General features: G+C 43.8%; 1 protein-coding gene across 1 annotated transcript in view; it reads left to right on the forward strand.

Moving 5' to 3' along the window:
- Nucleotides 1–297: 297 nt before the first annotated feature.
- Nucleotides 298–23,039, forward strand: part of BNC1 (basonuclin zinc finger protein 1) — a 69,013-nt gene continuing 46,271 nt past the window's right edge. The window contains exon 1 of the mRNA XM_081964729.1: nucleotides 298–644. Within this exon, the coding sequence (XP_081820855.1) occupies nucleotides 408–644 (237 nt within the window). The 5' untranslated portion in view covers nucleotides 298–407. The remainder of the gene's footprint in view (nucleotides 645–23,039) is intronic.

The following is a 23,039-nucleotide window of genomic DNA, read 5'->3' on the forward strand; positions in this document are numbered from 1 at the left end:
TGTTAGCCTTTCCCAACAGAAGAATGACTCTGATAGTAAGAAGGACTCTGATATGAGCCAGCCGTGTGCTGCAGCTGCCAAAAAAGCCAACACAGTTCTAGGCTGCATAAACAGAGGGATAGAATCAAGATTACATGAAGTGTTAATAGTTGCCATCATTGTTTCTCAGTCTCCTAAAGTTCCAACTAGCTAGGAATTTGGAAGCCATAGTCCCAAAGTGGATTGATCTTTGGTCTTTCCAACAGAAGCTGGCCCGGGAACCAAAGAGAGAGGGATGGGGGGGGGGAGGGAAGGAAGGAGAGGTATTCCAGCTGAAGCCAAAACATTTTAACAGTTGTTTCTTTTACATCCAAGGTGTGGGTCTGGAGTTGTTTGGTTTCCCACTCTCTCCCTCCCTCCTGGAAGGCATGTGCTCCAAAAAGAGCACAGGTGAGATAAGAGGGGACTGCCTTTTTCACACCTGCCTGGGGGAAGTGACAAGCATACAGGTGACAACCAAGATGTCCTCCTTACTCCTGAGAAGGCCCCAAACAGAAGTGTTAACACCGCGAGCTCCTGCATGCTATTCTCTGCCCGGCGTTGGTGCTTTTTGCCAAAACAGAAACCCAGATCTCTTCTGGATGGCTTTTCCAGCAAAATATGTTGTAAGTATTCTCTGATTTAGCTGATTCCAGCTGCAAGACTCAGAGCACATGACTGGGGTCTCCCCTGGCACTAAGCCACAAATGTAGGTTTTGTTTGTTGGTGGGTTACAGGCTGTGCTCCTTGGCTCCTGGTGAAACCAAGTTATCCAAACTTATTGCAGCTTCACAAATTGTGCCACGGGTCCCTCTGTGGTTAGTATTTGAGAGGGAGTATTGGGTGGAGGCTAGGAAAATGAAGCTAATTGAATAAACTGTCATGGACTTAATCCAGGGTATACGCACCACGTGAATGTAAAACCCAGCTTGGATTTGGCAAGCATGGTTCACCCTTCAGTTTGTTCAAGTTGTGTGAAGTTTTGTTGCCTTGCAAAGGGAAGTTGGGAGATTGGTTTGGGGAAGGATTTGCATTGCCGTTGGAGAGAGGAGGATGAAAAAATGTCTAGTACTCTTAGCGGCTTTACTCATTTCAGTCTTGTTGGGAAAAGCAATCCAGTGTCTTTGCACAGAATGTCAGTCTGGGGGTGTGGGGGGGTCTGCATTAGTTGGGAATGCCTTGCAGGTGTTACCCAAATCCAGGCTGTTGTGCTAATTTAATCAAGAATGACTCATGTTAAGAAGGGGTGATGCGCTGTGTTAAGAGTCATTGTTTTCTTGCTTTCTTCACTGATTCTAGGGGGGAAAAGAGATAAGACAAATATTTGGTTGGCTTTCCTGTTCCTCCCACCCCGTTAAAAACATTACGTCTGATCTCAAGGGAGAGAAGCAAAAATTCAAAGGATTTTTTTTAACCTCCAAATATATATATTGGGTGTGAATCTCGATTTGTATGTAGGCTCGATTCCTTTACCTATTGATTTTCCCTGTCGATAAAAAAAATAGTGAGGTGCACACAAAGATGGCATAATAAGGAATATTTCAGTCAAAAGCACCTTGAGTTGTGCAGAGACTGTTTGATCCTTCTTCTTGTGCTCTTCACTGGAGCTGTTTCAAAGCCAACGACGGAACATGCTTTCCAACGATTGCGCTACCTTCATTGCTGTGGGCTGCAATCGGTGACTTTCCTATTTGCTTCCAAAAGTAGACTTCAATTAGAACATGTTTGGAAATGTTTGGATCTTGGGTGGGGCATCTTTTTTTCCTTCTTCTGAGCTTTGTTGTCTCCTTCCTCCTGTTATTGTCTTGGAAAACAGGGATCCTTTTCATAACATAGTTGGATACATGATATTATGTATAACTGTAGGGTATAGACTTTTTCCCCAGTCTATCAATCTTCTGCCAGACCTCTTTTGGGAAAGGGTTCTGATTCCCTTGCAGTCAATGCCTTGACAGTATTTTAGGGGACACCTCTGGTTTTATAGTCATAGCACTTAGACTTACCGTATTTTTATGGCACCTTCGCAAAGCTTGCTTCTTAGTTGTTGGTTTCTAAATCGCAAACCATAGTGTATGAACCTTTAATGGTTATGCTAAAACCAAATAGCTGCATTTTGTCTTAGTGCTGTTGAACCAAACCATTAATATTGAAGTCTGCTTGTTTGCCTAATTTAGCCCAACATGTGGTTTCACCCAGTAGTGGGATTCAGGTTCTTTTACTACTGGTTTTGTGGGCATGACTTGGTGGGCGTGGCTTGGCAGCCATGGTGTGACTTGGTGGGCAATGTGTGACATGGTTTGTTGGGCATGGCGTGGTTTGTTGGGCATGGCGTGGCAGGGGAAGGTTACTGCAAAATCCCTATTCCCTCCGCACCCCACTAACCTGCTTTCCAGCTCCGTTTCCCTGTTCAGGGCAACAAAAGAAGATCAGCTGGGATTCGGGAGGCAGAGAATAGATGGGGACAGGACCAGTCAGAGGTGGTATTTACCGGTTCTCTAAACTACTCAAAATTTCCGCTATCGGTTCTCCGGAACTGACCCGAACCTGTTGAATAACACCTCTGATTACCCCCAGTAAGAGCATAAAACTTGACCTTTTATTTATTTACGCTTCTGAACATGCTTATAAATCAATAGTGCCCAACCAATTCAGTTTACTTTAAAGTTGCATCCAGAAGATTCTCTCTCACACACACACACACTCGCCCGCAAAAGACCACTGGACTTTGTTTTTCCTTTGAAGACATTTAGCTTCTTATCCAAGAAGTTTTTTTTTTCAGTTCAGCTTCTTTGGGACAACCACAACCTGGATGACTGAGAATCCCCATAGACGTTCAAAATCCTACCATTGTAGGGGGCTTTTTAAAAAAAATCTGGATAGTGTATTCTTAGTGCAGTTAGTACTTCCAAGAAAGCATGCTTAGGATTTCAACCTGTAATTGTTTTGATTTATAAGTGTTTTCCAAAGAAAGGAGCTAGTACTGCCATTACCCATGTCAAGCAGATAACAGGCTTCTGAGTGTTTACTTAGCAAAAACCTTGGCCCTAAGCAGAATTTCCCTGTTTGAGAAGGGGTTAACCTTGCACAGACCTCTTGCAAACATCTGGCAAAGCTGTGGGTGTTGGTTGTGGCAGTATCCCAGATCTCTACCAGTCTCTACAAGGGAGTTGTCGTGGCTCTGATTTATACCCTTTCCTTCCTCCCATCCTCATGTCACGAAGTACAGGATGTTGAAACCGCCGCTGCTCCGAGAAGAAATTACAGAAGAAATTTACCGAAAACACAACCATTATAATTTAGTGTCGAGGGAGGCCAAGAATGTTGGCTTTTAGTTAGGAACTGTTGAAGGTAGAGTTGCTGTTTTTTTTTAAAAAAAATTATATGATAATCATCCGGATATTGATGAGGGGGGAGGAGGTGTGGTTGGCAACCTTGAGAGTTTCATAAATATTCTCAAGCGATGACTGATTAAGTCAAAGGCATGTTCTGAGCTTTAAATACATTTTGGAGACGGCGGCAGTAGGGGGAAAAACGTTCATGGATTTGCATCGTTTCCGAATGCCAGACACTAGTTTTCAACTTGGGGAGGGAGGGGGGGAGTTTTTTAAAATAACTGAAACCACACATGATATTTTGGCCTTCAGGACAGAAATGTCAATGGATGGATGTCAACTGGTGCCATTGCGGACATGATGGTTTAGATAACAAATCATGGCTGAAGAAACCATAGGTCAGCAACATTTCCAGGAGCCACAAATGGGGGGGGGATGAATGAAAGGAAATACACATATCTTTAATAGATTAACAGAGTTGGAAGAGACCTTGTAGGTCATCTAGTCCAACCCCCCCCCCTCAAGCAGGAGACCCTACACCATTTCTGACAAATGGCAGTCCAATATCTTCATGAAAGTCTCAAGTGATAAAGCTCCCACAACTTCTGAAGGCAACTTCTGTTCCATGGGTTGATTAACTGTCAGGAAGTTCCTCCTTGTTTCTAGGTTGAATCTCTCCTTGCTCAGTTTCCATCCATTATTCCTTGTCTGGCCTTCAGGTGCTTTGGAAAATAGCTTGACCCCTTCCTCTCTGTGGCAGCCCCTCAAATATTGGAAGACTACTAGCATGTCTTCCCTGGTCCTTCTCTTCACTAGATTAGCCATGCCCAGTTCCTGTAACCGTTCTTCATATGATTTAGACTCCAGTCCCCTAATCACCCTGGTTGCTCTTCTCTTCACTTTTTCTAGAGTCTCAACATCTTGTTTATGGTGTGGTGGACAAAACTGGATGCAGTACTTTAGGTGTGGTCAACAGGATAATGTTGCAGGATCCAACCTGGGTCGGTTGCCAGAGGTTTTGTCATTTGAGTTTTCGGACTTGTGCTGGAGCCCACTCTCAGGAAACCTCCCCCCCTACCAGAATATGAGGATGGGCTCCAGCATGAGTCTGAAAACTCAGGAGGCTAAATGTCTGGTCTCGGTGATCAACCCAGACTATATCCTGCATTATTGAAATTACTGAAATTTCACAAAATTGCTGGATTCTTACCCCAGGAGTTTTAAAAGATTTTCATATTCAAACCAGAAAAATCATGACTTTTTTAAATTAAAAAAAACTGTTTTGTGTGTTTTATTGAATGATGGGCACCATCTTTGAGGTTTGTGTTGTTACTAGCATGCTTGGTTATTCTGGAGCTAAGCCTCTGATTTAGCCAATATCCAAACACTCTTTGATCCAGCAACTTGTTTGCAAGAAGCTCTCCAAGGTACTGCAAGTGACATTAGCGTGCAAGTTATTGGAACAAGTCACCCCTCGTGGCCATCATGAAGTTCTAAAGAGCTTTTGAAAGATCCTTGGTGCTTTCTGTGTTTGGTCGTTTTCTTGCAGATGTTTCATTACCCAAATTAGGTAACATCATCGGTGCTAGAAGGGAGTGGGGTTTAAGGAGTGGGGGCGGAGGACTGTGGGGTCCTTAGTGCTTTCTGAGCCTGGTAGTTTTCTTGCAGACATTTCATTACCCAAATTAGGTAACATCATCAGTGCTAGCACTAGTAATGAAATATTTGCAAAAAAACAACTAAGCTCAGAGAGCATCAAGGCTCTTTCTTTCAACCCTGAGCTTCAAATATTCTTTATTGACCAACAGCTTTTGAATAAATGTCGATTTACAAGCTGAAAAACGTGTAGAACCAAAATTTGGACCTCAAGTTGATACTGAAAATTCCACCACTCCAAAATTGCTGATGACAAGCGTTTGAAGATGTCCTCAGCTGTACCAGTCACGTCTCCGTTATTAAAAGAACAAGTGTGTCTTTTTAGCTGAACATCTGATCATAAAAGTTTCTTTTATGAAGTTGTTTTGGAACGACTCAGGTTGTGTGGTTTGCTTCCAGTGTAACTGAAAGAGAAAGGTAGATAGTTATGGATTCAAGTGCACAGCTGCATCCTAATATTTCAAGCCTTCTGAATCCGAGAGAACAAAAGCAACAAAAATTCTCAAGACTGTTGAAACTTTAATGCAAACAGCCAGAGTAATGGTTTATATGCTGCTGCTATATAAGTCCGAGCTGGAGTCTTATTGATTTTCCTTTCCGCTGTTTTCAAAAGGCTTCTGTAACATCGCGGCTGTGGCAATGCCTGCTTTTGGGGGGGGGCAGGGGTGTTGAAAAGAAGAGAAGGAATGCATGTGAGAAGGTTTCATACAAGTTCCAGCTGGATCATATGGTTGCAGTTTAGTGTCTGGCTTGTCACATCTCTCTAAGCTATACTGTGGTTTGCTTGGTTTGGACGCTCAGCATATTATGTGATTCCCAGCCCTTGCAGTTTGCAAATGGTGTGGTGTCGTCTGCTGTTTAAATGCACCCTGTGGTTATTTAGCAAGCCATGAGCAAGCAAATTATAATTGGCATTTTGTGATCAAGTCCCAGATTTCTGGCCAGTATGGCTACATCTGGTTAATACTTGCCTTTTGAGTTTATATCACATGCTTACCCATATTTAATTGAAGCGAGTCCTGGGAAGATCTTGAGGATATGATATGTTTTCAGCCTGGTCCTTTTAAGAAAATGTTATGCCTATTTTATCCTGTCATTACTTAGGATAGGGTTTACAGATTAACAGAACTGGAAGGGATCTTGTAGGTCATCTAATGACCTACAAGAAGGTCATTCAATGAGCTACAAATAGGAGGTCCCAAGTAGGAGACCATACACCATTTCTGACAAATGGCAGTCCAATCTCTTCTTGAAAGCCTCCAGTGATGAAGCTTCCACAACTTCCGAAGGCAACTTCTGTTCCATGGGTTGATTGCTCTCACTGTCAGAAAATTTCTCCTTATTTCCAGGTTGAATCTCTCCTTGTTCAGCTTCCATCCATTGTTCCTTGTCTGGCCTTCAGGTGCTTTGGAATATAGCTTGACCCCCTCCTCTCTGTGGCAGCTCCTCAGATATTGGAAGACTGCTATCATAACTCCCCTGCTAAGTATATTTGGGGTTGCGAGTCTAAAAGTAATACCTGTCTAAAGGTGGCAGCACAGTCATAATTTTTTTAGTCTCTGTGGCTGTGTTCACACAATACGCTTAGCCAAACAACAAGCCTTGTGGCTGCATTTCCACACTGTAGGAAGTTTTTTAAAAAAAACTCATTTTGGAAGGCAGGAGTTTTAAGTGAGTGGCATGGACTCAGCTCATGGGGTGAGTTCATGGCTTACAATAAGTGGGGCATTCATAAACCAGGTTAAAAGTAGAGTGTGAATCCAAAAGTTATTGTGTAAATACAAGCTACCCTGTTTCCCTGAAAATAAGACCCCCATGGATAATAAGCCCAATTGGGCTTTTGAGCGTATGCAGTAAAATAAACACTCCCCTGAAAATAAAATAAACCCTCTCCCAAAATATTGCAACACAGCAGCAGCCATGAGGTGACCACGCTCGCCGCCTCCTGCACCTCAAAAATAATAAGACCTCCTCAAAAATAAGGCCAAGGGCTTATTTCAGGGGGGGGGTCAAAAGAAAATAAGACCCTGTCTTATTTTCAGGAAAACACAGTATATGGAACTTTGCCAATGCAGTGTAGAGGTTTAAATCCCACATTACCGTAGGGTTTGGAAGATTTAGAATTGATTCATAATGTATCCCCGAAACTCAGATGGTGATTCTCCAGCAGCTGTCTTTTGGTTATTGATAAAAACAGCAGTATTGTCTAAGTACAATACTGCTGTGTTGTATAGGGACACGGTGGCTCAGTGGCTAAGATGCTGAGCTTGTCGATCAGGAAGGTTGGCAGTTTGGCGGTTCAAATCCCTAGCACCACGTAACGGAATGAGCTCCCGTTACTTGTCCCAGCTTCTGCCAACCTAGCAGTTCGAAAGCAACTAAAAATACAAATAGAAAAATAGGAACCACCTTTGGTGGGGAGGTAACAGCGTTCCGTGCGCCTTCAGCTTTTAGTCATGCCCGCCACATGACCACGGAGATGACTACAGACAGTGCTGCCTCTTCGGTTTTGAAACGGAGATGAGCACCGCCCCCTAGAGTCAGGAACAACTAGCCTATATATACGAGGAGAACCTTTACCGTATTGTCTAGGTGAATTTCTTCTTTTTCTTTCTTTCTTACACAATCCACCCATAAACTTTGTGCAAGTAAAAGTCTGTCCTATCAAGGGTCAAGGTTACAGGTCAGCACTTTCCCTTTTGGACTAGCTTATCCTTGGAAGAAAACTTCATTGTTTATTCAGTCTGGTGGCCATTAAATCATAGGGCTCTTTCTCCCTCTTCTACAGATGATTTTTTTTTTCCAGGACAAAGTTAACCATGTGGCTTTAATCAACATATATCCCCTCTCTGGTAGATGAGAATATCAGACTTCAACTTTGGGTATCCAGGACTAGCAAACTTCAGTCCAGTTTTTCCTTATTTTAGGCCACTTTGCAAAATTGTTCTGAGAGTAAAAACGGAGACGGGAGAGAGAGAACGACTTACAGGTAATCCTCAACTTGCAACTATTCATTTAGTGACTGTTCAAAGTTGCAATGGCACTGAAAAGAGCGAACGTATGACTGTTGATCACAAATGGGGTTACCACAAAGAAGAGGAGCTCCAAAGCACCCGAGAGCAGGACAAGAAGCAATGGATGGAAACTAATCAAGGAGAGAAGCAACCTAGAACCATGATGGCACTCTCACCGGATGTGGCATGCAGAGCCATCTCTCCGGGCATGCCAGCCGTCACCCATTGCTCTTCCGGCATGCACATGCGTGCCGGCCAGTTGGTCTTTGCGTGCACATGTGTGCCAGAAACTGGAAGACCAGGTGACCGGCCTGCATGTGCATGCCGGAAACTGGAATCTCAGCTTCCCAGTGTGCAAATGCGCACCAGGGAACTATTCTTCCAGTTTCCATGCACACAGGGAAGCTGCTCTTCCAGTTTCCCCCACGCACCTGTGCACATGGTGCCAAAAATGTTCGCCAACACTGACCTAAAACTAAGGAGAAATTTCCTGGCAGTGAGAACAATTCATCAGTGGAACAACTTGCCTCTAGAAGTTGTGAATGCTCCAACACTGGATGTTTTTAAGAAGAGGTTGGATAACCATTTGTCTGAAGTGGTGTAGGGTTTCCTAAGCAGGGGGTTAGACTAGAAGACCTCAAAGGTCCCTTCCAACTCTGTTATTCTGCATTCTGTTGTTTATGACCATTGTAGCATTCCCCCATGGTCACATGATCAAAATTCAGATGCTGGGCAACTGACCTGTCTTTATGACTGTTATAACGAATGGTTGTATGTTGAGGATTAAATCATACTTATTAGTTCTGCGGTCACTGCTTAGTGCAGTCTTACAACCAAGCTAATCACTTAGGGAATAAACCTTGTTAAGCCTGGTTAAACTGTATATAAGAAAACAAATAATACCAGCGTGTTTTCTAAGACTATTTCTAAGGCCTTCTGAGCTTTGTTAGCTGGTAGCATGGCAGGGAAATTGGATCCAGAATTGCTTTTTTTCCTGGCTCCCATTTCTGGGTGTTTCACCCTTTTGGTGTTCAGATCATGTCGGATGTTTTGTAACTCCATTGGTAAGTTCCAACGGCATTTTCATTACAGCAACACCCAAATATTACTATGGGCATTTTCTTACGAAAGTCCATGTGAGCTGAAACAAGTCAGGGCATTTAAATATATCCTGGGGACAAGGTACAGGCTTGGCTTAGTGTGTGTGTGTGTGTGTTTGTGTGTGTGTGTGTGCACGCATGTGTGTGTTTTTAAAGAAAGAACTACACGGTTTTAGTATAAGCTCACAAAACAGGAAATTAATAAAGTGATAAAGAACGTAGACTGGCACGTCGGCATGCCAAAAAACGAAACAAAAAACCTTAAAGGTAAAGGTTCCCCTCGCACATCTGTGCTAGTTGTTCCCGACTCTAGGGGGCGGTGCTCATCTCTGTCTCAAAGCAAAGAGCCAGCACTGTCCGAAGACGTCTCCGTGGTCATATGGCCGGCATGACTAAATGCTGAAGGCGCACGGAAAGCTGTTACCTTCCCACCAAAGGTGGTCCCTATTTTTCTACTTGCATTTTTACTTGCTTTCGAACTGCTATGTTGGCAGAAGCCGGGACAAATAACGGGAGCTCCCTCTGTTATGCAGTGCTAGGGATTCAGGCTGCTGCAAAGATTATAACTGAAAATGGCTCATATTTTTCAGTGCCGTTGTAACCTTGAACGGTCACTAAAGGAACTGTTGTAAGTCGGGGACTACCGGTACTTTCTTAGCGTGTTTCAGCAGCCCCAAAGCACTTCAGGTAGTCCTCCACTTAACAACAGTTAACGTGATCAAAATTCAGATGCTTGACATTTGGTTCCTACGGATGACCGCTGCAGTATCCCAGGGTCCCTTTTTGCGACCTTCTGATACGCAAACTCAATGTGGAATCCAGATTCACTTAACAGCCGGCTTCATAACGTATCGACTGCAGTGGTTCACTTAACAACTGTGGCAAGCCTGGTGGGAAAATGGGGCAAAACTCATTGGACAAATGTCTCACTTAACAACCTAAATTTTGGGCTCAACTGTGGGCATAAGTAGAGGACTACCATACCTGTACTGTATCTACCTTAACTGTTAATCATCAGTCAACATGGGAGCAACGGGGCAGAAAAATGATGGGGCTGTATTATCTTCTCTCAATTCAACTACTCTTTATCTGGTTCTTCTCTCTCTCTCTCTCTCTCTCTCTCTCTCTCTCTCTCTCTCTCTCTCTCTCTCTCTCTCTCTGTGTGTGTGTGTGTGTGTGTGGATGGATGGATAGATGGATGGATGGATGGATGGATGGATGGACATCCATAGCAGCAGGATCTGGATTTCTACTGTGGAATAACTGTCCAAATTGTTCAGTTGGTTTATAAATACAATTTTGATGATGCAATTTTCTCTCTCTTTTTCAACTCCGACTAATGCCAGGTGGCTTTGTGGTTTTTAAGAAGATCTTGTCTATGGGAAAATAACACCAGGGAACATATATTGTACTCCTCAAGTCTTGACAAGCTTGCTTAACACCCATGCAATTAAAAATACTAAGATCATAGAGATCAGAATCTGTTTTATCCCTTCGATGCTGCTTTGTGATCTATCTTCCCCTCTCTTTCTCTTCTCAGCAGGCCACAAAAGATTAAAAGACTATAAAGATAAATATCAAGACACCAAATATGACTAGTTTTATAGGATCGCATAACACTCCTAAACTGTAAGCGCAAAACGATTGCGTAGTAACGCGGGCATCATTTACACATCGTTGCCCATCAAATGAAATCAATAAGGTGACTAAGATAGCAAATTGCTTTATACTTGCCGGTCATTAGGCAATTGGAAACTTGTGAATTGATTAGTTAGGAAAGGTGTAACCCATTCCATGTGTGGGCTTGAAGTTATGATTAATTGATTCATTTATGTATTGTCCATTTCCCAAGACTTTTATTTGTTTCACTATAACAAACGTCGTAGTGAAACGAACAAAAATAAGAATATCCCTATAGAAGAAAATGTGTAGCTGTAACATCTTTACAGATTATCAGAGTTGGAAGGGACCTTGTAGGTCATCTAGTTCAACTCCCGCCCAAGCAGGAGACCCTATACCATTTCTGACAAATGTCAGTCCAGTCTCTTCTTGAAAGCCTCCAGGGATGAAGCTCCCACAACTTCCAAAGGCAACTTCTGTTCCACTGGTTGATTGTTCTCACTGTCAGAAAATGTCTCCTTATTTCCAGGTTGAATCTCTCCTTTTTTCAGTTTTCATCCACTATTCCTTGTCTGGCCTTCAGTTGCTTTGGAAAATAGCTTAACCCCTTCCTCTCTGTGGCAGCCCCTCAAATATTGGAACACTGCAACCATGTCTCCCCTGGTCCTTCTCTTCACTAGTCTAGCCAAATCTAAAAGGCGTAGAGAACTTGATTATCATATGGCTTTTCAGATGCTGTCTTGGACACCTGATTCAGCCATCTGGATCAACTCACCTTGGTCTTCTAGCACCATATTCCTATACAGGTTGTCCTCAAACTTACAACGGTTTGTGTAGTGACCTCCATGTGTCCCATCAGTGGTGGGTTTCTACCAGTTCAAACCAGTTCGGCCAAACCGGTAGTGGTTCGGTGGCCTGGGTCGCTGGAACTGGCAGCAACCCAGTCCCAGTTCCCTGAGTGGTGCCATAGGTGCCGCCATCTTTTTTTTTCCAGTTCTTCACATGTGCAGAACAATTTTAATTGCGCTTCACATGCGCGCACCTCATTCGATTCGATTTCGATTTATTTCGATTTTTATACCGCCCCCTCTCCCCAAAGGGACTCGGGGCGGTGTACAGTCAAATAAAAAATTAAATTGAAAATACAAACATAAAAACATAAAAACATAGAAACATAGAAGAGGAGGCAATACGACACTGTACAAAGTAAAGTAGATAAAAACAATATTTCAACAATCCTAAAAATACCCAATTAAAATTACCCAGTTAAAATATATCTGCCAGGAGGTATAATAAGGTTATGAATGGTCCAGGCCGGCTAAACGGAACAGGTGAGTCTTCAGTTTTCGTCGAAAGGAGGGGAAGTCGGTGGTGGTTCTGATATCGGGGGGGGGGGGAGGTCATTCCAGAGGGTTGGGCCCATCACAGAGAAGGCTCTACTCCTCGGTGCCGCCCGTTGGCATTGCTTAGTGGACGGCACCCGGAGGAGTCCTTCCCTGTGAGAGCGAATCGGTCGCAGGGAAGTGTGTGGTAGGATGCGATCCCGCAAGTACCTAGGTCCTGAGCCATGGAGCGCTTTAAAGATGGTAATTAACATCATGTATCAAGCACAGCGCACACATGAGCAAACTGGCAGCCCGGCTCCACATGCCCTGTTTTTTGTTTCTGCACATTCCTTTTTTGGCCCGTTCCAGACAGTGGTGAAAACAGGGCACTCAAAGACCAAAATCAGGAGGGAAATAGGATTAGAATTAACACAGCGTAGGAGGCTGAAGCCTTCATTAAAAAGCATCTCTCCCTCCTAGAGGACAAACACAGCGAAGGTAGTAAAAAGGACAGCAAGGTATACAAGACAAGAAGGAGAGGGGGGGCTGAGGCTCCCTCTGGGGACAGGGAGGAAGGAGCAATATCGAAAAGGCTCAGGTCACAAAAATAAAAGTTTATTTTATTTATTTATTTATTTATTTATTTCAATTTATCAGTCGCCCCCTCTCCGCAAAGGGACTCGGGGCGACGTACAATTAAATCAAAATACAAATGTGGCATGGAGGAGGTAACACCAATATTTAACAGTCAAGTTCAAATAAATAACAATAAATTAAAACAATTAAAACAGTTAAAAACCCCAAAATTTACGTATAAAATATTAAAATATTAAAATTGCCAGGGAGGTTAGAAAGTTCTAGTTAAGCCAGGCCGGCTAGTTGGAACAGGTGGGTCTTGAGTTTCGTGCGGAAGGAGCGGAGATCGGTCGTTGTCCTGATATCTGGGGGGAGGTCATTCCAAAGGGCTGGGCCCATCACAGAGAAGGCCCTATTCCTGTTATTTGAAATAACAGTCATTGTTGACATTCTAGAAAGTGACAAAGGAAAATGAACGAACACATGGTTGACAATATAGAATAAGACTTTGTTTTCTGCTTATCTTTTATCTTTTGTTTTTAAGATTGTAAAAATTGTGAGTTTTGGATGGATTTCTATCACTAGTGTGGGAGCTGCCAAAAAATTTTATATATCCCCCTACCTTTCCCCATAAATGTATAAAAACCAATACAATTTTTTGGGGGGAAAAAGACCAAAATCAGGGCACAAGGAGGCCGAAAATGGCTGAAGGGTGGGGCTGGCAGGGCTTTGGCGACATTTGCTCTATAAGACACACAGACATTTTCACTCACTTTTTGTGTGGGAGGGGGGGAGTGCATCTTATAGTGCGAAAAACACAGTAAATATGAATAATGTCAACCCTGAGATGATGGCTTTATTTTATGCATTATTTTTATGCATTGCTTATTAGTCAGTAAGCCACAGTTAAGCAAATTATGGTTTAGTATGATGTGGTGAAGCGCAATGCCAAAAATAACATTGCTGCTGAGTTCGGAATTCTTCGGCGTGATTCATGACACATGTTTGTTCCACACCCACCAATGCCATCAAATGATGCAGAGAGGATGGCCTAGAAACGTACATCTTAATAATATCTTGTCACATACCTGAGAGGCAAAGATGTAAGGGCCTGTTGCTTAGGGGAGGGCAATAGCTTTCTCCTTTCCCAGAACACAGGATTAAGGTTTACAAGCATTGAAGGATCTGCTCGAACTTGAGAAGGAACTTCTTGATGGATCCAATCAGCACGCTTCTTTCAAATAAACTGGACAATCATTTATCAGGAATGCTGCGGCTTTGCAAAATTTATATCCATCTGGAGGACTGAATTAAGCAGGACTGGCCCAAGAAATATGGATGTCGGATGGGAAGGGCAAAAATCGCTTATTCAAGTTCTGTATATAAAGAGGCAAATTGGATGTGGGTTGAATTCAGGACCATCAATAGAATTGTCAATTGGGGTTAGAGTACTGCAGGAGAAAAGCAGGCAGAACTGGGGGAGGTGGGGTCAAATGTGTCATCAGGTTGGCGTTATTGCGTTCCCACGAGCAATCCAAGTCCAACGCCTCCTGAATTACGTTGACTCCTACCTGAGCCAATTTAGTGTTGAACTTGGCCAAATTCTTGTGTAGAGGCTGGAATAAATCTTCCTCCTCCTCCTCCTCCTCCTCCTCCTCCTCCTCCTCCTCCTCCTCCTCCTCCTCCTCCTCCTCCTCCTCCTCCTCTTCCTCTTCTTCCTCCTCCTCCTCCTCCTCCTCCTCCTCCTCCTCTTCTTCTTCTTCTTCTTCTTCTTCTTCTTCTTCTTCTTCCATATCCATCATCGAACGTCGGCAATCATGTTGGCTCCTTCTATGCTGCAACCTAGCCAGTAGACCTGATTCTTTGCACCTGATAAATAGTTGATTGAGGAAAGCTGCTATTGGTAGAGTTGATTTCCGCTGGGACTGGCCGGGCTGATGAAGCAGAGGCCATCTAGGTTACTGTAAATGGAGTTTTTCAAATTTAAAAGGCATCTCCCATGTATCACCTCTGATACCATAAGTAAAGATGGCTTGAAATCAAGCTCAGGTCCTAGTGATGCCATGCAGTTTTCTTGGCCACCAAATGAAATTGATTTACCATAACCTTTTGGGAGATGTTTTTCAGCTTCTTAGTTTAGCTGTGTATCCACTGATTTTCCCATCCTAAATCTTAACCAGTCCTAAGGTTTATTTAGTTTTTGAATTCAGACATACACAACGTGTTGTTATTACCTGTTTAGATGTTGGCCACAAAAGGCAACCATGAAACATGTATAATTGTACTTGTAAAGTTGAGGGCATATACCTATCCAGTCTCTGTGTTCCATTGGTTAGATGACTTAGACATTGGTATCTGAACATAGATCTTTTTAACATTCATATTTTAGGGGGGGGTGGGAGGAAGGAGAGGAACAAAACTGAGAACGTGTAGAATTCAGTAGTCAAAAGTCCCAGTTCTGCGATGGGTGAGTTGCTTTTTGTAGCTTATTACTTAGTTATGCAGACAACCAGACAATCAATTATTCTCACAATCTTTCTACTGTGAATTGTCTATTAATTATAGCAGCTTCCCACATTGCCCTTACCCTGTTCCAAAAATCACCTCCGGTTGCTCAGCAGAGACAGTTTGTGTGTTTCCGTTCTTTTGACAAGCATAAGGGCTGGAAACTTTTTTTTTTAAAAAAAAAAGTCTACAGCTGGGAATTTGGAATGAGGCGGATTATAAATTCAACACAAGGCCCCTACACTTCTTTTTTCCTTTCAAAAATGAATTCTGCTATTTTCAGCATGCTGGCTTTTGCTCTCCGTGTTCAGTGGTGGGTTTCAAAACTTTTCAGAACCTCTTCTGTAGGTGTGGCCTGCTTTGTGGGAGTGGCTTGCCAGCCATGTGACTGAGTGGGAGTGGCTTGCCAGCCATGTGACCGAATGGGAATGGCTTGGCGGTCATGTGACTGGGTGGGCGTGGCCAACTTGTAAAATGTGGTGAAACTCACTTAACAACGCTCTTGCTTAGCAACCAAAATGTTGGCTCAGAAACTCTGGCATTTGAAGCACGCAAGTCTTAAAGCTGTCAAGTTACAAGACCCTTGCACCCCTAACTCTGGCATTTGAAGCACGCAAGTCTTAAAGCTGTCAAGTTACAAGACCCTTGCACCCCTAACCCTGGCATTTGAAGCACGCAAGTCTTAAAGCTGTCAAGTTACAAGACCCTCGCACCCCTAACCCTTTAGAAAAAAAACCCAGGGGTGTTCAAACTTGACAGCTTTAAGACTTGTGGACTTCAACTCCCAGAATTCCTCCTCTCGCTCTTCATCTTGATGATGTGAGGATGGGCGGGGGGAGGGAGCTGGAGCCAGTTCTAAATGGCACTATAGATTTGTGGAACCTCTTCTATAGAAGAGGTTAAAACTGGCAGGAGCCCACCCCTGCCCGTGTTCCTATTTTGGGTGTGAAATTGAGTTGGGCACACAATTTGTCCAGGGCTACCATTTCCATGTCTTTGCCTCTCAAATCTCTACAAAAAGCATATTTTATCTAGGCGAGGGGAAACATCTGAAAACATCTCAATCCCTAAATCCCCAGGTTTCTTGTGCGTTATCCACTAGGTCATTTTGGCTCATGGCTATTATCTTGGTTTGACTAGCGGTAACCTTCAGGGGTACAATGCTGTTATTAACACATTGTCCATCACTAAATGTTTACTCCCCAAGTGACAGCTTGCACATCTGGACATTATGCAGTGTTTGATCTGAGATGCCAGATGCAGCCTTCTGGGAACAGTGGCAACCCCAGGATCTGGCTGGACAGTTCAAAGGATGGGTTTTTAAAGGCTCTTCTGATATCTTAATTAAAGATCTTTCTTTCTCTCTCTCTTTCTTTCATTTCTTTCTTTCCTTCCTTTTACTTTCTTTCCTTCCTTCCACTATCTTTCTTTTTCTTCTTTCTTTTCCTTCTTCCTTCCCTTCCTTCCTTCCCTTCCTGTCTCTCCTCTCCACTCCTCTCTTCCTTTCTCTCCCTTTTCTCCTCTGTGTGTTTCCTTTCTTTTCTCATTTCTTTTCCTTTCCTTCTCTTTGCTTTGCTTCCCTTCCTTTCTTCCTTCCCTTCCTTTTCTTTTTTTCCTCCTTTCCTTTCTGTCCTTCCTTTACTTTCTTCCTTTACTTCCCTTCTTCCCTTCCCTTCCCTTCCCTCTTGAAAAAGAAATGCCCTAGCAAAATCTCCCTCAGGTCACTGTCACAGTTATTCATAGAAAAAAAGAGTATATACTTTGACAGTATACACTTTGATCTGGATAAATGAGAGATTCTGTTGATTTCAGTCTGGTTGGCTCCCCTTTTCTCTAGTGTTTATATTTTCATGTACATTTGGAGGAAGGTGGTCCCTCAATCAAGAATAACAACCAACTAATAACAATAAGAACAACAACAGCCAGGATACCAGTTGGATAAGCAGCAACTGAGAATGGGCAAGGAATGTGGGGGTGGCAAACATCTCAGAAGGAACCCTCTCCACTTTCTTAGGCTGTAAAGTGGGGGGCGGGGGAAATGTAGTTTCATGCTTGCAAGGTCCTGTTAATCATGTCACGTGACATGATTCTACTTCATGGCAAGCAAGGTTACATTAACACAGTGTGATTTGTGACATGGGGTGACATGACAGCAGGGTTCCAATATTTGAAGGGCCTGCCATGAAGAAGAAGAGGGGGTTAACCTATTTTCCAAAGCACCCGAAGGCAGGACAAGAAGCAATGGGTGGAAACTAACTAACCAAGGAGAGAAGAAACCTGGAACTAAGGAGAAACTTCCTAACAGTGAGAACAGTTAACTAGTGGGACTGCTTTACCTTCAGATATTGTGGGTGATCCAACACTCGAGGTGTTTAAGAAGACAGCCACTTGTCTGGAATGATGCAGGGGGTTGGACCTCCAAGGTCCCTTCCCTCTCTGTTATTCTGTTAGAATTAAGTGGGCATGTTTCCCGACTGGCCTACTTTGCAAAGCTGACAAAGCTCTATCGTCACTCCGTTGCTGAATATTTTCTCCATTCATTTTTCTCCCTTTACTGTCAAAGACGGTGAGCTTTAAATATTGTGCCATTGGTTTTAGAGGGAGAGGACAGGAAGTCGCTCTTGGCTGCAAAAAATGCCTCCACCCACCCACCCCAATCCCCTAACTATGACAAGGACAAAGATTTCAGATGATAAGTGTGAAGGAAAATAAACCTGCCTTTTATCGCTCTCAAAGATAGAATATCACTTTCTAAATAGAAGAAGTGATGCATTTGCTAAGGGCCAGAGCTGCAAAAGGCTGTTTTGGTGCATAAGAGAGACTCATCTCTGCCATCAATATTCTTTTCCAGACCATGGTGCTTTTAACAGATGAGGACTCTTAGAGCAACAGTAGACTTGCCCTGAATGGATTTCAGATTTAATGGAGAGGAGGGGGTTTCCTTTTATAGCGATGCATTTGCCCCAGGAATGCTGCTTGTGACATCTTTATCAATTAGACCCAAGCATTTCAAAAGGCATGGTGGTAGAGTGAACAGGCACCGTTTGTTCTTGAGTGCTAAAAAGCTTAGGTATTCTATTCTATTTTATTTTAAAAAAGAAGTTGTATGACATCTATGGCAAATTTGCTATGGCAAATTATAAGCATACTAAGAAGCAGAGACATCACCCTGCCAACAAAAGTGTGCATAGTCAAGGCGATGGCTTTCCCAGTTGCAATGGATGGCTGTGAAGGTTGGACCATAAGGAAGGCTGAGCTCCAAAGAATGGAGGCCTTTGAACTCTGGTGCTGGAGAAGACTCCTGCGAGTCCTTTGGACTGCAAGGGGATCCAATCGGTCAGTCCCAGAGGAGATCAACCCTGACTGCTCTTTAGAAGGCCAGATCCTGAAGAGGAAACTCAAATACTTTGGCCACCTAATGAGAAGGAAGGACTCCCTGGAGAAGAGCCTCATGCTGGGAACGATGGAGGGCAAAAGAAGAAGAAGGGGACAACAGAGAATGAAGTGGCTGAATGGAGTCACCGAAGCAGTAGGCGTGAGCTTAAATGGACTCCAGAGGATGGTAGAGGACAGGAAGGCCTGGAAGAACGTTGTGCATGGGGTCGTGATGGGTCAGACGCAACTTCGCAACTACAACAAATTAAATCTATTTTTCTGAATTTGCCAGAAAGGAGATGTGTCAGTTTCCAGGACAGCCCAGAAAAGAGGTAAATGCGTGCAGGTGTGTAAGTGAGAGTGTGCACTGCATCCCTCCATCCCTCCCTCCATCTATAGTTTGGACAACACATGATCAATTAAATGATAAATGGAAATCTAAGTGGGAACTCCCAGAGAAACTATAATTGGCTCATATTTTCCACCTGACGACTCCCACAGGGGAGTCATACCAAGCACCTGATGGTACCATGCTCATAAATATTCGGTACAGGCTATTTTGGGGGACGCTACTCTTCGCTTCCAAAATCAAGTGGATAAAACACACCCACGCACTGGAGACTCTGAAATGATAAACAATTATCTTTGCACATGAAGCATTCAAAGCGGTGCAAAAATTCAGAGATTGGATTCAAAGGCAGTTCTGCCAAATCACCATGCTGAATGTCCCTTTTTGCACAGAATCAGTTTATAGAACATAAAAATAACAGAGTTGGAAGGGACCTTGGAGATCTTCCAGACCAACCTCCTGCTCGAGCAGGAGACACCTATAACCATTTCAGACAAGTGTCTCTTCTTCAAAAGCCTCCAGTGATGAAGCACCCACAACAAGGGACGGCAAGCTGTTCCATCGGTTAATTGTTTCTATCGTTAGGAAATTTCTCCTTAGTTCTACGTTGGTTCCTTCCTTGTTTAGTTTCCATCCGTGGTTTCTTGCCTTGCCTTTTGGTACTTTGGAAAATACCCTGCTTCCCTAAAAATAAGACCCCCCCGGATAATAAGCCCAATCGGGCTTTTGAGAACAGGCGTTAAAATAAGCCCTCGCTCGAAAATAAGCCCTACCTGAAAATATTGCAACGCAGCAGCAGCCATGAGGTGACCACGCTCGCCGCCTCCTGCACCTCGAAAATAATAAGACCTCCCTGAAAATATTGCAACACAGCAGCAGCCATGAGGTGACCACGCTCGCCGCCTCTTGCACCTCAAAAATAATAAGACCTCCCTGAAAATAAGGCCAAGTGCTTATTTCGGAGCTCAAAAGAAAGTAAGACCCTGTCTTATTTTCGGGGAAATACGGTAGTTGAGCCCCTGTTCTTTGTGATATCCCCTCATATATTGGAACACTGCTATCATGTCTCCCCTAGTCCTTTTTTTTCACTAGATTAGACATACCCAATTCCTCCATATTTATAGTTCAGTATTTCAATTCCCGAATCTCTATTCTTGTCTTCTATTACCCTTCTCTCCTTAGGAAGTTCGATCAATAAACGATGCTTTTGTGTAGAAGTCGTTCTTTGATTTAATGGATGTCCTGGACCAAACCTCCCCTACAGGCACAGGTAGCTAGGGAGAGGGGTTATGGGAGATGTAGTTCCAGAGGGCATCAGTTTGGAGAAAGGCTGGTTTCTATTAATTGCAGATGACTTAATCTTGTTAAATGCCAAATGAAACCTGGCCTCGGGGTGGCATGGGAGGAAGAAATGAATTACGGGCTGTAAGTCTGAAGCGTTTCTTAGTAAGGAGCCTACACAACTGTGTTTTGGGTTTGTGAAAAAAATAAAAGCTATTTAATTTGGGTTTGTTTTTCTTTTAACTAGTTGTGCCTTAGTTATGAAAGCCAGCTGGGTGACTTTGGGCCAATCACTGGGAGATAGTGAATTCTAGTTGCACTATAGCCACGAAAGCCAGCTAAGTGACGTTGGGCCATACACTGGGAGACAGTGAGTTCTAGTTGCACCATAGCTGTGAAAGCCAGCTGGGTGACTTTGGGCCAATCACTGGGACATAGTGAGTTCTAGTTGCACCATAGCTGTGAAAGCCAGCTGGGTGACTTTGGGCCAATCACTGGGCGATAGTGAGTTCTAGTCCTGCCTTAGGCATGAAAGCCAGCTGGGCAACCTACAACCAGTCCCTCTTTCTCAGCCCAACTCACCTCAACTATTGTCTTGTTGTGGGGACAATAGGAGGAGGAAGGTGTTCGCCACCTTGACTTACCTGTAAAAATAATAAAGGTGGGATTACAAACAGACAAAACAAAATAAATATGTGATTGAAGACCTTTCCTTCTACCCCAATCAACCTCTCCCAGCATTGCAACTGCACCCCCCCCCAAAAAAAAAACCCATCGTCCTTGTTCCGTTCTTGCCGTGTCTGCTTTAGGTCACTGGAGTTTTCTCCCTCCTTCCCTTTTAAATGGTTTCCCAACCAGCCCTGACTTGTGTAGCAGTGACACACACACATCTGCTGACTGGATGGATCGACGATGCATTAAGCTCCGGGCAGACTGGTGGTCTATGGCGGAAAGCTTTCTGGCATCTGCCAGTGCCTGCATTTTTCACCCGTGACTGAAAGCAGATGCTGGAGGTACAATCGAGACTCTGTGAGCGTGTGTGGGTCCCAGGCAGCTTGGTGGAACATCTGGCATGGGCTGGTCCCCCTCCTTCCCCCTCCCCCTCCCAGGTGACTCATCTCTCCCCTAGGAGGGTGGCTCGAGCCCTTTGGCATCTGCAAAGGGGCAGGAAGTGTCTGCCTTCATCGGAGACCGATCTTTATCTCTGCGTGCTTTCCCAATTTCATCACGGCCCTCCATGCAATGTGTGTGCCTGGGTGACAGGATAAAACCTGTCAAAGGAGAAAAAGAGAGAGGGACTGGTATATCCGAGTCTCTCTCTGTCTCTCCTGCTCCTCTCTGACGATTTAGAAGAAGCAACCGAACGACTCAAACACCTTCCTTAGGAGAGCAGAAGGCTTCGTTTGGGGTGAGGAAGGAAGGGCAAGCCACAGATCAGACACAATCACGAGCTGCCACAAAGAGGAGTGGGGTCAACCTATTCTCCAACCAAAGCACCTGAGGGAAGGACAAGAAGCAGTGGATGGAAACTAATCAAGGAGGGGAGCAACCTAGAAATAAGGATAAATTTCCTAACATTGAGAACAATGCACCGGTAGACCAGCTTGTGAGTCCTCCATCACTGCAGGGTTTTTAAAGAAAGGATTGGACAACTGTCTGAAAGGCTTTAGGGCTTCCTGCTTGAGTAGCAGGTTGGGCTGGAAGGCCTCCAAGGTCCCTTCCAACTCTGTTTTTCTGTGATGGTTAAAAACCAGGTATGGCATGGCGAAAGTGATTAAAACCACAACTGTGATCAATTGGAAGGAGGTTTAGGGCAGGTAAAAGAATATACCTGTTCACACAGCACTTAATTAACCTATGGAATGTACTATTGTACTGTTTTGCTGTGATGCTAGCCGCCATTTCAGGTGGCTTTTAAAAAGCCTTGGGTAAATTCATGATAGGAACTTGATGGCTCAGGGGCTAAGACGCTGAGCTTGTCGATCAGAAAGGTCGGCATTTCGGCGGTTCGAATCCCTAGCGCCGCGTAATGGAGTGAGCTCTCGTTACTGGTCCCAGCTTCTGCCAACCTAGCAGTTCAAAAGCATGAAAAAAAAATGCAAGTAGAAAAATAGGGACCACCTTCGGTGGGAAGGGAACAGCATTCTGTGCGCCTTCGGCATTTAGTCATGCTGGCCACATGACCACGGAGACGTCTTCAGACAGTGCTGGCTCTTCAGCTTTGAAACGGAGGTGAGCACCGCCCCTTAGAGTCGGGAACGACTAGCACATATGTGCGAGGGGAACCTTTACCTAAATTCATGATTGGACAAAAACTGCCCTATATCATTACACTGAATTGCCCGTGGTATCTAATCAGAATGATTCCATATAGAAATGTGACTTTTTGTTCTATAGAAATGTACATATAAAGTATAAGATGTGATCTTAGAGAAAGTTATGCACAACACATGCAGATTCTATTGTCAGGGTTCCAAGTAATACACCCACAGAGAACAAAAGTCCAAGGGGTTTTTATTGCTCTGGGGTTTTCAATTTAACTCGTGGGGGAAAATAAAAAAGGAGACCGAGGGGACTACTGTAATATTTGAATGCCATGTTGACACAGATGTCATTTTATATCGATCTGGGCATATCTTGTGAAGGGCTATCTAACATCTGGCTGGCCACTCTTGGAGGGCAGAATCCTTGGTTAGATAAACTGCAGTGAAAGGGAATCCTGGTTTCTGGATCTGCTGACAACATACAAGAACCTTTGCCAGACATTTCGAAATAGGAGCTACTGTGTGCTGGGGTGTGTGAGGAGAGAAACATGTTTCGTAGCCGTTTGTTTACGGTAACCCCCATTGTTCAGGGGTTGCTGATAGGAGTTGTTATTTCAGCAGCTG

Source organism: Natrix helvetica (genome assembly GCF_964273705.1).
Source record: "Natrix helvetica genome assembly, chromosome: 12".
NCBI lineage: Eukaryota > Metazoa > Chordata > Lepidosauria > Squamata > Natricidae > Natrix > Natrix helvetica.